Source organism: Coenobita brevimanus, chromosome 63 (assembly GCF_032717465.1).
Source record: "Coenobita brevimanus isolate Jiangsu-jjx chromosome 63, ASM3271746v2, whole genome shotgun sequence".
Lineage (NCBI taxonomy): Eukaryota > Metazoa > Arthropoda > Malacostraca > Decapoda > Coenobitidae > Coenobita > Coenobita brevimanus.
Window position 1 is genome coordinate 30,886,297 of NC_137016.1, and position 18,081 is coordinate 30,904,377.

At 41.3% G+C, this 18,081-nt stretch overlaps 1 protein-coding gene across 1 annotated transcript in view; it reads right to left on the reverse strand.

Moving 5' to 3' along the window:
• nompC (no mechanoreceptor potential C) overlaps positions 1–17,000 on the reverse strand; it is a 323,022-nt gene extending 306,022 nt beyond the window's left edge. Inside the window, exon 1 of the mRNA XM_080275921.1 lies at positions 16,404–17,000. Coding sequence (XP_080132047.1) covers positions 16,404–17,000 — 597 coding nt within the window. The remainder of the gene's footprint in view (positions 1–16,403) is intronic.
• Between the last annotated feature and the right edge of the window lie 1,081 nt (positions 17,001–18,081).

Below are 18,081 nucleotides of genomic sequence, written 5' to 3' on the forward strand. Positions count from 1 at the left end.
ATGGCTCACCACCACTCCTACCTTGGGGGGCATAAGAACGACTGTGACAATGATGGAACCTGATGGATTTCTTGAAGGATAGAATGCTCTGCTGGAGTTATATAAGGGTCATAACTAACATTTCTAAGATAATTATGAGGAGTCTTTGATGTTTGTACATCCCACTCAGTCCGATGACGAATTCAGTTTTTATTCGTGCTACCTTTAGGAAGATTGTTGGATGTGAGAGTTCTGAGAGGGGAGGGTGGAGGTATGACTGACCACTACCTGGTGGAGGGAAAGTTAAGAGTAGGTAAGAGATGGGTGAGAGCTAGAAGGATTAGGTGTGGCAGGGAGGTTTTGAAAGTGAGTGAGTTGGATAAAAGAGAGAAAAAGATAGAGTATCAGGAGAAATTGAAAGATGAGTGGAACGCAGTGAAAGATCGGGAAAATGGCAGCGTGGAGGAGGAATGGCAGTTGTTTAAGAGTGCTGTGGTGGGGCATGCAGAAGAGGTGTGTGGTGTGAGACGTGTGGGTGGTGGTGTAAGAAAAGGAAGTGAATGGTGGTGCGAGGAAGTAAGTAAGGCTGTGGCTGAGAAGAGACGTGCATATGAAGTGTGGCTGCAGAGGAAGGATGAGATGTCATATGAGAGGTATAAGGAAAAGAGGAATAGGGCGAGAAGGGCTGTGCGTGATGCTAAAGTGGCAGCAGATGAGAGGTGAGGTAGGCGGCTGACAGAGAATTTTCAACAGAATAAGAAAATGTTTTGGAAGGAGGTGAAAAGGGTGCGAAAGGGAGAGTCTGGGAAGGAAGAACGAGTAAAAGCAGATGATGGAAGGATGTTAATTGAGATGGATGCAGTAAGGAAGAGATGGGCAGAGTATTTTGAAAGATTGTTAAATGTAGAGGAGGAAACGGTGGAAAGGGTAGCTGAGATTGTGGCGGATGGAAAGGTGCAAGGAATAAATGTGTCGGGAGAGTTGAATGATTCTTTAATCACGAAGGAGGAAGTGGAGAAGGCAGTAAAGGAGATGAAAACAGGGAAAGCTGCAGGTATGGATGGGTGTGCTGTGGAATGCCTGAAGGGTGGTGGAGTGACTATTGTTGACTTGTTAGTAAGATTGTTGAATGTGTGTTTTGTGAAAGGTATGGTGCCAGTTGACTGCGCAAGTGCTTGTGTGGTCCCGTTGTATAAAGGCAAGGGTGATAAGTATGAATGTACTAGCTTTAGGGGTATAAGTCTGTTGAGTGTTGTAGGTAAGGTGTATGGTAGAGTGTTAATTATGAGAGTTAGAGAGGGTACAGAGAGTATGATTGGTGATGAGCAGTGTGGCTTTAGGAGAGGGAGGGGATGCGTGGATCAGGTGTTTGCGGTGAGACAAGTGTATGAAAAGTATTAAGCGAAAGGCAAGGATGTGTTTTGGGCATTTATGGATTTAGAGAAAGCGTATGATAGAATTGATAGGGAGGCTTTGTGGACTGTTTTAAGATTGTATGGACTTGATGGTAGGTTACTAAAAGGGGTGAAAAGTTTTTATGTAAATAGTAGAGCGTGTGTAAGAGTGGGAAATGCTGTGAGTGATTGGTTTCCTGTGAGAGTGGGGCTGCGACAGGGATGTGTGATCTCGCCTTGGTTGTTTAATATTTACATGGATGGTGTTGTAAGGGAGGTGAATGCAAGAGTTTTAGGTGGAGGTCTGAGTCTGGTGAATGTTGATGGTGGAGAGTGGAATCTGAAGCAGCTGCTGTTTGCAGATGATACTGCACTGGTGGCTGATTCAGAGGGGAGATTGAGACAGTTGGTAGAGGAGTTTGGAAGGGTGTGTGAAAGGAGGAAATTGAAAGTAAATGAGAATAAGAGTAAAGTGATGAAGTGTACGAGGTTGGTAGATGGTAGGGGGATGAATATAGTTTTGAATGGCGAGTTGCTTGAGGAGGTAGAGTGTTTTAAATATCTAGGGTCACATGTTGCTGTGGATGGAAGAATAGATGCAGAAGTGAAGTTTAGAATAAATGAAGTAGGAAAGGTGCTGGGAGGAATGAAAAAAGTGTTTAGATGTCGATCGCTTAGAATGGATGTAAAGAGAAGGCTGTATGAGGGTGCTGTGGTACCGACTGCATTATATGGGGCTGAAACATGGAATATGGGTGTAGCAGAGAGGAAAAGTTTGAATGTAATGGAGATGAGGTGTCTGAGGAGTATGTGTGGAGTGACGCGTATGGATCGAGTGCGGAATGATGAAGTGCGAAGGAGAACTGGAGTTTTTCAGGAGATGGCTGGTAGAGTTGAGCAGAGGGTGTTGCGATGGTCTGGGCATATGGAGAGAATGGATAATGAGCGATTGGTGAAAAATATAACTAGATCTGATGTGAGAGGTGTAAGGCTGAGAGGAAGACCACGAATAGGATGGATGGACAGTGTGAAAAGAGCGCTGGATGCGAGAGGGATGTCTGTTGAGCAAGGAAGAGTGGCTGTGCGTGACAGAAATAAATAGAGAGAAATTGTGAATGAATAAGTGATGACGCAGCCCTGAGGGGATATTCTCCCGCATTTGGTCTGATCAGCTATTTCAGGTCAGGTGCGGGTAAGGGGATGAGTCTGTTATGATGTGGCAGGGGTAAACCAGCTCTGCTGTCGGACCCTGCTGCGGATGTCACTGATTGCATTGCGCAGTTGACCCTTGTGCGGTGTGGTGCGGTGAGGATCTGTCCGTTCTCCCCTTTGGGGCTAAGATGCGAATGAATGTGTTTGAATGGATGAGTAAATGGGGAGTGTGTCGTCCTGTCTCGGCTACCTCCCTTTCCTTGGGGGAAGCAGCCTAGGTATATAGATAGATAGATAGACCTTTATACGATTTTTATTTATCTTTTAGAGACAAATCCGGTTACGAAGGTGTTAATGGAGAATTATTTTTTACCCCGAAACTATAGATTCTCTCCCAAAGGTTTAAAAATTATTGAAAACTTTATGTATTATGATATCAGCTTAGTTTGTGGTATGCTAGGATCGTCACAAACACCTCAAGAAGAATGAAAGAAGTTCGACAGTCACTGGAAATTTGTCACATTTGTTACAGCACTCAGAAATAAAGGTGTCTTGACTAACTCTGAGAGTCACATATTAGGATCATCATTAATATCCATAGGAAAGTTATAAGAAATTGGTTAATCCTTAGAATCTCCTTTTTATATCATGCATATTGTACTGGCGAGGACAATATCTGACCTACTATTCCATTGCCTCAGCTTAGAAATTAGGGCATGTCTGTCACTTTTCTCCCTAACGCATCATAGAGAGAAATTAAAAAATATGTAGCCGGTCTCATTTTGTATTTTTAGCCATCAGAGGAAAGTGAGAAATAGAAGAGATGAAATATTATGTGAACTTTTGGAATGTACCACTCAAAACCTCAGATATTTTGACATATAATCTGTTGGTTGTCCATCAGGATCATCAGTAATATCCCCAGTCGAGCTGTGGTGAGTTAGGCCATGATTAGGAGTTTCTTTTATGCTTCACGTATTGCACCACGCGAAAACCCAGTTATTTTTCACGTTTGCCCTGTTAAAGAGAGAGAGAGATAGATAGATAGAGAGAGAGAGAGAGAGAGAGAGAGAGAGAGAGAGAGAGAGAGAGAGGGAGAGAAAGCTGTGCCATTAAAACATTTGGGCACTCTGCGCAAGGAATACCCTTTTTATCACGATGTTCATGAGAGGGTAGTCATGCCGTGGTCTTGAAAATGTCCTTGATGTGTTTTGGCAGCTCCAGCAAAGAATTCTAAGTTATATCATTAGTAGCCTTCCCTGAACTTGTGCGCATATTCTAGGACCAGAATTAGATTACTTTTCACTAACAGTATTTTTGGACTTGAAATTTAGGGCAACTCTTAATGTAGCGAATGAATTGCTATTTTAATGGGTATGTGTTGCATCGCTGCATTAGTTGGTCATCGCCATCTTGCTATTTTGGTGGGATTACTCAGGTTAACACGGAGAGTTTTGAAGAACCGACACAGAACTGTATTCGAAGTTAATCTTATGTTCATATTATAAAATACATGGATGAATGTGTTAAGCATTCATTAAACTTTTATGTTAGTTTACCCTTTCTTTTAATACCGTAATGTCTTTCTTGCATGAATAACGAAACTTCTATTTTCAAGCTTTCAATAACTTTACGTTATTTTTAGTGTCAATCAACTGTTGAATAATGCAAGAAATTGAGGTTGGCCTTAATCTTGAGTGAAATGTCTTCTGTCCGCTGTGTGACAATGCATCTACAGGAGGTAGCTGATGTACTAAAATTCAAACCATCTTCCAGCGTACTAGGATTCTCATTATTAAAACTGAGAGCGAGACTGTGGATCAGACGCCGGTTTGAGACCATAATTACTGAAGCATACAATGACGATAAACAGGTCTGACCTTTCTGTATAGTTGCTGGCTACGTTCTGGAGTGAACGATGCAAGTTGATTACGTCTAATAAGTACAGTACTGTAAATGTTCGCCATAAAAGCCTTGAGAAAATTACAGGCTTGCTCTTACCTACGCGCATGCAATTTTAATACGTCCCTAGGAGAGAAATATACCCAAGAGACTGAGATAAGTATAATAGATGCTACAAAATTCTGAACTCCTCTTCAACTTCATATCACTATTAATGCCTTTGGCAGGAGAGGCCCTGCCTGACTTCGTAAGATAGTTTGTTGCTAACAGGAATAAATAAAAAAAAGGCGTTATTGTATTGACTTTGTTAATTTGATTGGAAAGGATGGGTTTAGTTAACCTAAACTCTTCAGTCCGATGCCGCAATGTCTTTCTTGCTACTATCAGACAATTTTATCTAACTGAGGACAGACCTCAGATAGTGAGAAGGCCACATCTAATCCTTCCAGTTTGTCTTCTCATGTCTAATAAGGACGTCTGGAGATAGCAAAAACGAAGTACAAAATACGTTACCGGACTGAAGGCGATAAGTTGCAGGCAGAGGATAGAGACTGGCGAAGTTTGAACAAAAGCCAGATGTAAAGTAAGAAAAGGATAATGCATGCGTGTTGGATGAAGCGAAAGTTTTTTGTGATATTAGGTGCCGAGTGGTGTAATGGTTAGAACGCCCCAGTCCCGGTAACGACCTTGCCTTACGCGCGTGAGTTCGATCCCCAAAAGAGGAAGTAGTGTTTTTCAGAAATGTAATGGTACGAAAGGAAGTATGCTGGTCATCTACCCTTAATTACACCTGAGTACTCTATGGCATACTTGGGCTCCTACACCTCCCATATACCTGTGAATTCATCAGTCTTTATCATTTGTATTTTGTTATGGTATTCCTGAGTAGGGATAGGCTTCTCCGGTAATTTTTCAGTCGGATCATGTCCTTGGGATAATTATAATATTTGAGTCCTAGTAACTCATGTCAAACCAGACGCCAGCGTTAATGAGAGTGGTCAGCATTCTTCCGCAGGTAACCTTCCGTGTTAGGACCCTTGTGGCGGAATGCAGGGGGAGGCAAGCTTTGAGATTCACAAATTAATCTATGACCACTTCTTTGTCGTTTTTTTTTTTCTTTTTCTGGAAGGGTGAGGGTGCAAAACCGTCTGCGTCAGTTTTTCCATATTAAAAGTTACACAGTGAAAGTTATCGTAGTTGAACTGTCTTTCCCCACCAAATACATTTCTTTTCGTAACCAAGCAGTTCTCCTTAGAACGGTAAGAAAGGGGGGGCGCAGAGTCATCCATATCTATTTCTCTTTCCCACAAAACAATACTGCATAACAGAAAATTATCACAGTTGTATCGTCTCTCAACCCAGGATGTTAGTAAGAGATAAATATAATTCTGTATAGTCTTCCTCGACTAAGGGTGTAAAAAGAAGAAGCATACTATAGTAATATTGACTGTCAGTCCAGGATGTTAATAAAAGAAAAAATATCGTATTGTAGTCATACTGTCCTTCTCACCCCCAGGGAGTTAATGAGAGCGTCCTTGAAAACTACTGCAGTAAGATAGTTACGGTGGGGGTATTATTCTCGTTCCCTCACGACATAGTTCACGCAGGCGAGAGCAGAGTGGATAAGAAACAGGTGTGAAGTCTTACGAACCCCACGTGGAAGGGGGAAGGGGTATTGATGTGGATATTTTTAGACCCCTGGAATCCTTACGTGACTTCAGTTTAATACTCTGCCAAAAAAAAAAAAAAAAAAAAAAAAAAAAGGAAGGGGGGGGGGATGAAAGAACAAACGTTACGTAGAAAATGAGGACCAGTAAGTTTTGTATCCTTCAGAATAGAGGTGTTGTACAGAAACGAGTGATATGGGGTAGCGCTGTCAGAGTGGAATTTTTAGAAGATAAGGAGAGACAAAGGACTATGAAGGAACTATAAAACCTGTAAATTTCTTGTTACTTAGAATAAAAATAAGTGACGGACAGAAGTGAATGATATAAGGTTACATTATTACAAAAATGTTAGTTATGAAATCGTGAATTCATTTACTTCGAAAACGGCTTTTTAGTATGCTATTAGCCAATTTTTTATTAACTCCAAGCGTTTGTAATCTGATTTGGATTTTTTTTTTTTTTCAAACTGCAAGGATAATTGACTTCTTTAATCCCTTAACAGCTTGGGAGTTATGAGCTTATAAAACTTCAGTTGGTGGCAAGAATGAAAGAAAAATAAAAGACCGTACAATATTGAAGGGTTACTGTATATATATATATATATATATATATATATATATATATATATATATATATATATATATATATATATATATATAATATATATATATATATATATATATGTGTATATATATATATATATATATATATATATATATATATATATATATATATATGCGCCCCGCCAGGGTAATAAACTTTGGGAGCGTTCTTCAGGCCACGCACTGCATTGGCGGACACAAGGGGTGCTGTGGTTGAACCAGTGTCGCTTACTATAAAGTATACTTGCACCCAGTTGGCTTGCGCGGGCCGATTGCACTTGGTTCACAGACTACACACACATCCAAAGTCACTCCAACACTATAATTACACTTACAAGCACTTCTCACCCTACATACAGTCTCTACTAGACAGCCTAAGCCACATGGTAGAGATACATTGGCTGTATCGTCCCCACTTCGGTCGGGATAGAACGGTCCTGCAGTGGACACACAAACGGCTGATGATATTTTATATATATATATATATATATATATATATATATATATATATATATATATATATATATATATATATATATATATATATATGGACGTCATGGAAGAAAATGGATTAAAAGCCATGAAATTACGTCTTTTTAAAGGAAGGGTAAGTAAACGAAACAAATATTACTGCCAATAATGCAACAATTTTGACATTACCTACTGAGCCCCGCGCGCACGCACACACACACACACACACACACACACACACACACACACACACACACACACACACACACACACACACACATATACTGTATAGAGAGAGAGAGAGACATTGGCTGTAAAGTCTCCACTTCGGTCGGGATACGCCGGTCCTGCAGCCGTTTGTGTGTCCACTGCAGGACCGGCGTATCCCGAACGAAGTGGAGACTTTACAGCCAATGTATCTCTCTCTCTCTCTCTCTCTCTCTCTCTCTCTCTCTCTCTCTCTATACAGTATATGTGTGTGTGTGTGTGTGTGTGTGTGTGTGTGTGTGTGTGTGTGTGTGTGTGTGTGTGTGTGTGTGTGTGTGTGTGTGTGTGTGCGGCTCAGTAGGTAATGTCAAAAGTGTTGCATTATTGGCAGTAATATTTGTTTCGTTTACTTACCCTTCCTTTAAAAAGACGTAATTTCATGGCTTTTAATCCATTTTCTTGCACGACGTCCATTTCATTTTATTTTTGCGACCAGCAGACGATATTTTTAAGCTATGAAGAGACTTTTCGAACTGTAGAGGTTAGATACAGCCTTCAATTAACTCACTGAGTAAGAGAGATCTTCCCTAAAGTAAGTAAAACATTACGAAATAAAAAGGCTGAGAAATACGTCGCCGGATTGAAGTATTTTATCACCAAGCAGAGTCCGGAATAAAATAGAAAGGTAATCCCAGTAAAAGGGTGAAGGGAGATTATTTCTAACCACATCACCAAGAAGGCCCTTCCCAAGCATGGAAAAAGTCGTCTTCGGGGGGAAGGACGAATAAAATAAAAATATCATTGTGGGGACTAAATGAATAGGCACGTAAGAGGTCCATTCCGAGGCATGTACAAATTGTCTGGGGGACTGAAATCAGAGATGTCCGTATCAGAATTAAATGATTATGTAACATTCTTAGGCTCCTTTACTAACTCAGCTTCATCAAATCATCAGGCGTTACCAGAAAGAGAATGAGAGAGTTGTCCTGACCACGAGAGAGTTATTGGGAGCATTATTAACACTTGGGCTCCTATGACTTGCTCAGCTAAAAAAAAAAAAAATGCCTGGCTTAAGCTTGAACAGAATAATAGAACTGTTCCGACAAATAGAGGGTTATTTTACTGGTACAAGTAGGATGAATTTTGCTGATAACAGAGGTAAGAAAAACTATAATAAACGTTGCTGATAACAGAAGATAGTTAAAAAAAATAAGATATGCCGTACAGTACGTAGATGTGATAAGGGAAGCATTGACAGCATGTCCATTTTCCGGTCAGGATGAGCTAATCCCGTCATTTTTGGACTGTTGTTATCAAGTGACTCTTTTATTCAGCTTATGAGATATTTTTCGAGCTAGTGAGGTGAAATACATCCTCCATCAACCCCTTTACTACTGGGAGGGGTGGGTGGCTATCTTTAACTCAATGAATTCACCAAACAGGAGTGAGAATGAAAAAAAAAAGAAAGTCACTGTATTCAAGGAATTAAACAGCATCTATTTCGGTTTACTAGTCTCATCGGTAACATATTCTGTTCAAGCTAATGTCAGACGATTTGTGTCAGCTGGAAGTGAGTCATAGGAGTTTGAGAGATTTGAGCCTCAACTACATAGGGTTGATAATTGACAGACATTTCTCCCCTTCAGTATTAAATTCCACTTAAATTCAGACGATGTAATTCAGCTAAGAGAGCGTCATAGGCGCCTGAGAGTTAAACATCAGCTACTTAGTCTCTTGACAGCCACCCTCCGTTCTGGCCTTATCTTCCCCATCGCGCGCCTCCATAGATAAGCTGATAAAGGTGAAGTAATTTCTCTCTCACCCTACTGATGCACTGTGGATGTATGAGGAATGTTGTGGAACGGACGTGAATCTGAAGCATTCCATGGTATTATTATTTTTTTCATTTGTTAGCTTGATGTGCAGGTGAAACTCCGGAACTTCATTGTGTATTGTTGTATTGTCTCTCTCTCTCTCTCTCTCTCTCTCTCTCTCTCTCTCTCTCTCTCTCTCTCTATCTCTCTCTTATTTTTTCTTTTGTATGTAAGGATGAAGGAACCAAAGGCAACGAGCCCGCAAAACTGTTCCTTCCAAGAGAAAAACAAAATACAAGAGAGAGCCAAATTCAAGATCCATTCATTTCGAGATGCCTGGACACACTGAGTTTGAAAGACTGGAGATCATAGCTAGCAGGAAATACAGACAGAGGGAGACAGTTCCAGAGCTGACCTGTTGCATAAATGAAGGAATGGGAGTAACGGTTAACTCTTGCATTAGAGAGTTGGACAGAAAAGGGATGAGAGTTTGCTGCTAGACGGGTCTCTCTCTCTCTCTCTCTCTCTCTCTCTCTCTCTCTCTCTCTCTCTCTCTCAACATGAGCACCTGAGAGTATTTGTAGCTGAGACTGTGGCATTCCTTTGTTTATTCCTGTACCTTTTTACTCATTTATATACTCCATATGTATAGTTGGAAAGGTTATGTCTTAAATGGGAAAGACTTCTTGGTACTGTTTATTGCTCATGCATATATTAAAATTGTTACCGTATGTATTCTTGCATCAGCCTTCGTAGGTGGAAATGATGAAATTTTTTTCATGATTTATTACTTATTGTTTATTTAGTTTTTATTTAGCTGCTTGTTACGTAAAACTGAGATGGCATGTATTATTGCTTTTTTTTTTAAATCAGCTTCTTGTGTAGTTGAAATCTAATGATTCTGTGGTATTGTTATCTGGTCTATCTATCTGCTTATCTGTCTGTCTATATATATTTTTCTCCATCTGTCTGTCTTGCTATTTAGCCAGACGCCTCATTCCTTGAGGGGTTATCCAGAAGCAAATCTCATGTCACCCTGTCCCATGCCATCAGACTGCTGTTCCTCCTACTCACTGCGCCCACATTCATACTCGTATACTCTACACCACATCCCTCCACCTCATCCTCGGCCGATGTGAGGAGAGTTGGATTAGAGGCTGACGTGAGGGGAAATGGAACTGAACATAAATGAAATCTGTAGGTTAAGAACTAAAAGACGAGCAAGAATAGCGACGAAACAAGGTTGAGCTGGGGAAACGATGAGTATCTTCAGAAAAGGATTCCGACAAGGCGTGAAGATCAGACTGAAAATAAAATATAGGTTGGTGACACTGGAACAGAATTTAGTGAATCTGAACAGTAATACCTTGAGGAATTTCAGAAAATCGAGATATTTAGAAGCTGAAATTTTATGTTTTTATAAGCACTTGCCACTGTGAAAAAGTAAAACAAAATCGAAATAGAAAAAGTTGAAGAAGAAAAAGGAGAGAGAGAGAGAGAGAGAGAGAGAGAAATGTGTATTGATGAAGGCTAAAGATATGAGCTATTTTAGCGTAGCTGCTGATGCAGAGATAGGAAATGGAGTGCGTAATAGAAGGATACTTGAGTCCGGGTGTGCAGGGTAATTAGTGAGGGAGTGGGTAGTAGGAAACGAACTAAGGTGGTGTGATGTGACAAAGAAATACTGAGAGAGAGAGAGAGAGAGAGAGAGAGAGACAGACAGACAGACAGACAGACAGACAGCGTATCCTGCATTGAGGAATATGAAACCTTCTAGATGAAAGAAGGGTGGATGGATGACCATATTCCAAAAAAATTAATTGATTAATAAATAAAAATAAGCTACTGGTTTGTGCCGCTCAGTTTTAGCACACTGTACATTTCATGGGTAAAGTGAGTGAAATGTCTGTCAGTAGAATATAAAGTAAACTATGGCTGACACGCGGACATGGAAAACAGAATTAACGCTGATGATGAGTGAAATGTTAGTCTTATTTAGGGATGGAAATAAAGTGACAGTGAGCTATGTCGTTTTCTCAAAGAGGTTTCAAGTGGTGTTGTCCTTTAATGGTTGACTGAGAGATGATAATGTGTCTTATCACCATGGTCTGTCTTGTTGCTTGATGGATTGGTGACACCTCTTCATTTAGACTTAAGTGGTAAACATAGGCATTACGGAAGGTTAATTCTGTGCCGCTCCTGTTCCCCAGTAATTGTGTGTGTGTGTGTGTGTGTGTGTGTGTGTGTGTGTGTGTGTGTGTGTGTGTGTGTGTGTGTGTGTGTGTGTGTGTGTGTGTGTGTGTGTGTGTGTGTGTGTGTGTGTGTCTCAAATATCACCCATCTTTTTGGTGGGAAAAAAGATTATGTTGGTGAGGACGATGCTCATTCATTTTTCTTTATGGTTCTTTAAGACTAAATATTATTCAGATGTTCACTTTGGGGATTAAACGGTCATCCCAAGACGTAGGCGGCTTAGATCAGTGCCTGTCAACTACACGAGTCATTAAGATAGTCGGTTATCGCTAAGTCTCAGTTTTCCCCTAGAATACGACCAGCAATAGTCAGTTTCCATGCAGGTCCCTTGTACTGCTGGGTGAACAGGGGCAAGAGGCAAATACTGTATGTGTTGTCCATGAGCCTGACCATCCTCAGAATCGAACTCAGGTTCTTCAGTTGCGAGCTGGGTGTGTTAACCAGTGCAGCACAGACTCCCCCTAGATCATCCCAGAGAAGTGAATCCTTCTACGTGGTGGTTGTTTTTTATTTGTGAGCGGATGACACGAAGGAACAGTTCCTCGGGCAAGTTTTATTTGTAGGGAAGTTTGATGAGAAGAAGCATCATTAGTACTTTTATTAGTATTAACAGCAAAAACAAATAAATGAAGCTAATTCGAAGTCTCATGTAAAGTCCCAATTTTTATCAGTATTCGCAGTAATTAATGAATATATGAACAGCAATCGACGATTGATGCCCCAGTGTTTATTGGCAGTAATAATAAATAATGAATGTTTAAAGTATTGGACATCTCGTGTCGGGTCCCATGCTATCGAACCTTAAGAATAACCCAGTTTGTCTGCAAGCACATATGACTGTTTATATCTGGATGTTTTGAGCTTCCTCCACAGCAGCTATTCAGGTCAGACCTTTGGCAGAGTATGTAATATCCTAATTTTGCGTAGTTTAAGGACTATTGGATGGTTCTATCTTCACTTTCGGATTCGTCGCTGTGAAGTGAGTTGGGGTAGCATCAGTTTAATGCAGAGAAATGGTACTGTTGTAAATGAGATGGAATCCATCATGTGCAGTTGGTGACAGAAGGTCCTTTAATTTTTTATCACTTTTACGTCTCATATTCCACTGTTGGCTAAGTTTCTAAGCTTGAGAGAGGCTTCTTATGATTCTTTGTCTAGAACAGGAGGGAAACTTTTGTCCCTGACTGTACTGACTAGGTGCTGGTGGAATACATATGATATTCACTGTCCGTTACCTGCCCTGTCTCACTACCTGATTATAACCCAAGTAACCTTCGATACGCATCTCTAATTAGCTTCTGCGAGGCTTTAGACCGGTTGTCACTCTAGATAAAGCAAGAGATAGAGTCGGGCCTAAGTAATGGCGCTATAATGACCGTAATAATTAGTACAGTGGATCCTTCATCCAACCCCAAGGTTTCGCTAGGTGGAATGGAGACTGCAAGAAGGGAAGGTTCGTGCTCGGCTGCTGACTCACGATAATTTGTCAACATCATGAAAAGGTCAGATGTTTTCCTCTTATCCGACTGTGATTTACCGATTATCTGCGTATTTTATCCAAAACGACATTGTTATTAATATATTAAGAAAGGAGAAAAAGGCCGAATTTTCGAAGAAATTGTTATTAATATGTTAAGAAAGGAAAAACTGACCGAATTTCCGAAGACATTGTTATTAATATATTGAGAAAGGAGAAACTGACTGAACTTTCGAATATCCTTCAATCTCCTGTATGCTAACATGAGATGTTAGACCACTGTTATTCTGCCCTTCCATCGATAAGTTTTTACTATATACAGTTCCGGACGTAAATAACAACTACTCTAAATAACAATGACTTTCGGATGCGATATTCGGAGACCAACAAACGTTTCAAAATATTGTGCAACAGTTTCATGTTTGTTCAACTATATACTGGATACTATTATTGTCAGCAACCACATATTCAGTGTCAGAAATATAATTTGACTCCATTGGTGACATGTGGTAGTTGTGTGGTACATAGGAGGTCTAATGGACCTAAGGGAACAAGCTGTTAAGAGTCGAACACCAAAAAAAAAAAAAAAAAAAAAAAAAAAAAAAGTGGAAAAATATTATATGGGTAAGGTTAATCTGTTGCTGGAACTAGATTTTGCTTATTGCCATAGCTCAGGGATAATTTGTTTATTGTGGAGATAGACGTTTACATCTTCAAAATGAAATTGCTGTTATGGTCTAGTTACGGCAATGCCTCACTGTCCGATGTAAAGGATGGAGTAAGACATTTTATTGTGTTGCCAAAGAAAAAAAAAATTGCGTCAGTAAATCAGTGGAGGAATGGTGAACAATACATGAAGAGATGTAGGAGGGCAACTTTTTTTTATTTTTTATTAGATAGTATGACACTTAGCTCTGCCTTAGCTGTCCTTGTAATTATTTTTTATTTGACGAGAAATTTTGATTACAGTAACTGTAGTTCTTCCACCTTAATTTGACAGATTTTAGTCCTTTTGCAGCAAATTTCCCGTTGCTCAGTTGCCGACTAAGAGAATAATACTGCTGTACCTCCATCGTGGCATTACTTCGTGTGTATCTTTTGTTACACCTCAGCATTCAGGACGCAGAGGTGAAAGTGCATGGAGTATTTTTATAGCCAGATTATGAAATTTGTTTTATTGTGGAATGAACCGCTTACACATACCACACGAGAAGTCACTTGAACGGAGCCGGTCATTTTGAGTTGCTTGCATAGTAATATAGAGTCGTATTCAAATTTATTCAAAGATTTTGTAAGATTCCCTTATTATATGTTTTCCTCATTGCCTCTCAGCATCATCATGTATATGTTATTGTTGCACTGTCGATATTAAAATGATACTGGCAACATACAAGAGAATGTTAAGGTGTAGTATGTAAAATAAATCGGTTAGGAGGAGGTGCTACGAAGCCTCCTATGCTATCAGAAACACTTTAGTCGATGAAATTGATGCCCATTTTCACTTGACATTTTAATCCCTCTAAACCAGTGATGTATGACTGCATTTCATTGTTGCTATTTCCAGACGATTATATCAGTCTTAAGAATGGCCTCTCATTCTGAAGCGATAAGGAAAGCTGTATCAGTAACTACTCCTAATTCGAACAGTCTCTACTAAGTTGAATAAACTCCTTTGGGGACAGTATAAGTAAATGGATAAGACGTCTTCGTATTCCAGAGGTTGAAGAAAGTTCTCTTAATACTTTTTCCTTCCTACCCTCAACTGTGAAAATAGTGTGATTATGTTAGCCTACTTGCTAAATGATATACAGATGAGATATGGTGTCTCCTCTGTCTTTTTTTTTTTTTTTTTTTTTTTTTTTTTGCTGTGCAACGTGAAGATCAGTTGCAATATATATTTTAAAGTCAAAATTATATACCTCAAAAACAACTATTTCGTGAAGGTAGGACTGACGATTGCGAGATGGTCCACCCGTGTGAGTAACTGTAGATTTTCACTTATTTTCATTTGGTTCAGCCCCATATGTCAGATTTTTTTTTTTTTCTATTCAAGTGTGTCGAGGAGGAAAGAGACGAATATACCCAAAGTGTGAAATAGACGAAGTAGACTATGAATACTAGGTGCAGCTTTATCCCTGACTGTAGCCTGCTTCGTTGAAATTAATGCACATTCAGACTTGTTTTGTACCTATGTAAACTGGCAACTGTATAGTACAAGACAAACGTTTGCCTACAGTTTATCTCCGCTTGCTTCACTCTTAGGGCATGTCTGTCTCATTCTTCTTTTGATGCATATTATCAAGAAACTCATCTAAGGGCAGAGAAACATTCCAAGCCACTCTCAGATTGGGAATATTAGCTAGTAGAGGGCAATGAGAAGTAGAAGAGGTGAAATGCATGGCGAAATTTTTTTCCCAATTGTAAACGCTTCAGTTAAGTTCAAGCGGTACTATATTTTGTAGGAGTGGCCTTTGCATCGGCATTGCCTTTATGCTTTGTCTTCTAGCTTCAGCGGTCTTGATATCAGTGCTGCTGATTATTTTTAACGCGTTTTTTCTAACCTGACCAAGATCCCTAACCCATTTCAGCTCAGTTAATGCGCAACTGTCGCCAGATTAGAGTCGATTTGAATAGTAGGTCTAACCAAAGAGACTCGTACCTACTTCATAAATAAGACACGTTGAATTTTATGAAACCACGACTCATTATTCAGTTTGTGGAGTAGCCCAGTTCCGACAGGAGAAAATAAGCTGACTGTGTTAGGTACTGAAAGTGTGGTATATACAGATCCGTATTCTTGTCTGCGTTGGAGGATTCGTAACACTTTCTCGTAGTAGTTTATTCCACATATTACGCCTTTATATTGTCTTGTATGGTATTTGCATTTTCACAGTTCAGACGTACATTGCAAAAATATCTTAAAGCAGATAATTAACGTATCATTTGTGGAAACAGATTGGTAAGAAAGACAATTAGCCGGCGAGAATACTGCTCTGTGTGGTGTTACGGTGGAGTGGGTGTGTGTTAGGTCCATATGCCAAGGTGCGTACTCCGTGTTTGTATCGAGAGGGTTATGAGTGTATTGAGTGTGTACTGTGAGTGTACTGAGTGTGGTAGGGTGTATGTGGTGTATGGGAAGTGGGCGTGTGTCAGGTTCCTCCGCTGTGGTGACGTAACGCAACCAAGGTTCTACGCCGCCCTCCCCGGGATGGGCGGGAGGACGAGTTTTGAGCTTACCCAATGGTTTTACTGTACCCCATTCACAGCAACTTGGCAAGCATTTTAGTGTGTGTGTGTGCACATTATTTCTCACAGTTCATTGGCAAATTGCGACTGTAATACGACGCTGCATAGTAGCAATTCGTGACAAATATCACAGTGTTAATATGTTACTTCATTGTATTATACTGTAGATGGATTGATGGCAGTATTTGGCTTAATCAAAGAGAATATACCACAGAGGCAGAAGGGTGATGGTTACTTACCTCGTCAGCCAGGTCCTTGAGAGGGGCGTATTGTGGGGCCGAGCCGCCTCCTATCGGAGCCTCAGGGATAAAGCGTTCCAAAACCTTGAGGGCGTGATCTAGGGCGGGCCAATCGCCCTTGGAGGTAAGCATCAGGATTCTGCCCCTTTGTCTGGCCACCACTTGGTCCACGTCCTGACTGGGGCCCTCGCCGCTAGCTGTTTCGTCCACCATCTTGTCCGCCTCACCGCTGTCCACGCTCCCCCGCCGCCGTCCCGCCCCGCCGCCCTTCCCGTCCTCAACACTATTACCCCGCCCATTGTCCAAGCTGCCCCGCCGCCCACCTTGCCGTCCACGCCCACTCTGACCCAGCGGCAGCCCTCCCACCGTGGCCATATCGGGGCCTTCGGCGGAGGGCTGGCCTCGCCGTCCACCCTCGCGGGGTCCGTCATGGCCTGCGTTTCTGCCGGGTGGGTCTGAGGCGCCGTCACCCGCCTGGCTGGGTCGGCCTCCGTACCTAGGGTTCCTGGAGTCATACACCTGCGTGCCGTAGCGGCCACGCCTGCCTTGCCCTGGCTCACGGTCTGGTGGCCCTGAGGACCGCTTGTCACTGGACATGTCGGTCAACGCTAACGATTCACATGTGTCTTAGTTTCTCTAATTTCTTTTGTCTGTTTCATTTGTCACGAGTTCACGAATCACAGTTCCACATGGGATAGCCGTACTGGTGGCACCGACTGCCCCGCCTGCTTGGTGATTGCGGCTGGTGCGGCTGCCACGCGGTCAAACGATCAACTGAAACTATGGCGCCGCGGCCTCACCTGGCACCTGTCTAACCCTCGCCCCTCCCTCTCTTACCCCCTTACCTCGCTCACACACTCCTCCCCTCACCCTTCCCCCCTTCCCCTTATCCGTCATCCTTTACCCCTCTCCTCACCCCTCACGCATTTCCCTTTGCCCGCCATCCTTTCCCCCGCCTCTCACACCTCAGCGTTTGCTCATCCCCTTTCGCCACTTTTCCCCTCTCCTTATGTCACCCGTTCCCCTTCCCTTTACTCCTCTTCCTTTCCCTCTCCTCTCACCCTTCCTCGTTGTCCCTCACCTGTTCTCCCTTCACTCCCCCTTCCACCTTCCTCCACCAGCTCCCCCTTCCCCTTCCCTCTTCCTCCCTTACCCCACTCCCTCCACTTAACTTCAGTTCTGTCCCCTATCCTCTCACCTGCGTCAGGTATTGCTCTGCCTCATCTAAACCTTCTCTTCACAATTAGCCTACCTCATGCACTATTTACTTCCCATTTGCATAGCCTGCTTATTCATTTGTCATATTCATTAGTATTACTTTACTGTCTTACACCCTTCACTTGCACTTTTTCTTCCCTTCTTAGTTATCTTTATTAATGATGTACTTTTTATAAATATTTTTTATTGCTTGCTTGTACTTTTTCACATCTTGTCTTCCTGTACCCCGATGCAAAATAATTTACTATCAATTTTATTTATCATTTACTTACTATACTCTTTATTTCCCTCCCAACCTGTGTCATCTTTTACCCTCCGATACAGTATTATTCATTTATGATTTATTATTTATTACACAATCTGCACTCTTTCCCTCCCAGCCTGTGCCTTGCATGACCCTTCTGACACATTATTACTGATATTCATTTATGTCTTTTATTTATTATTTATTTGTTCTTAC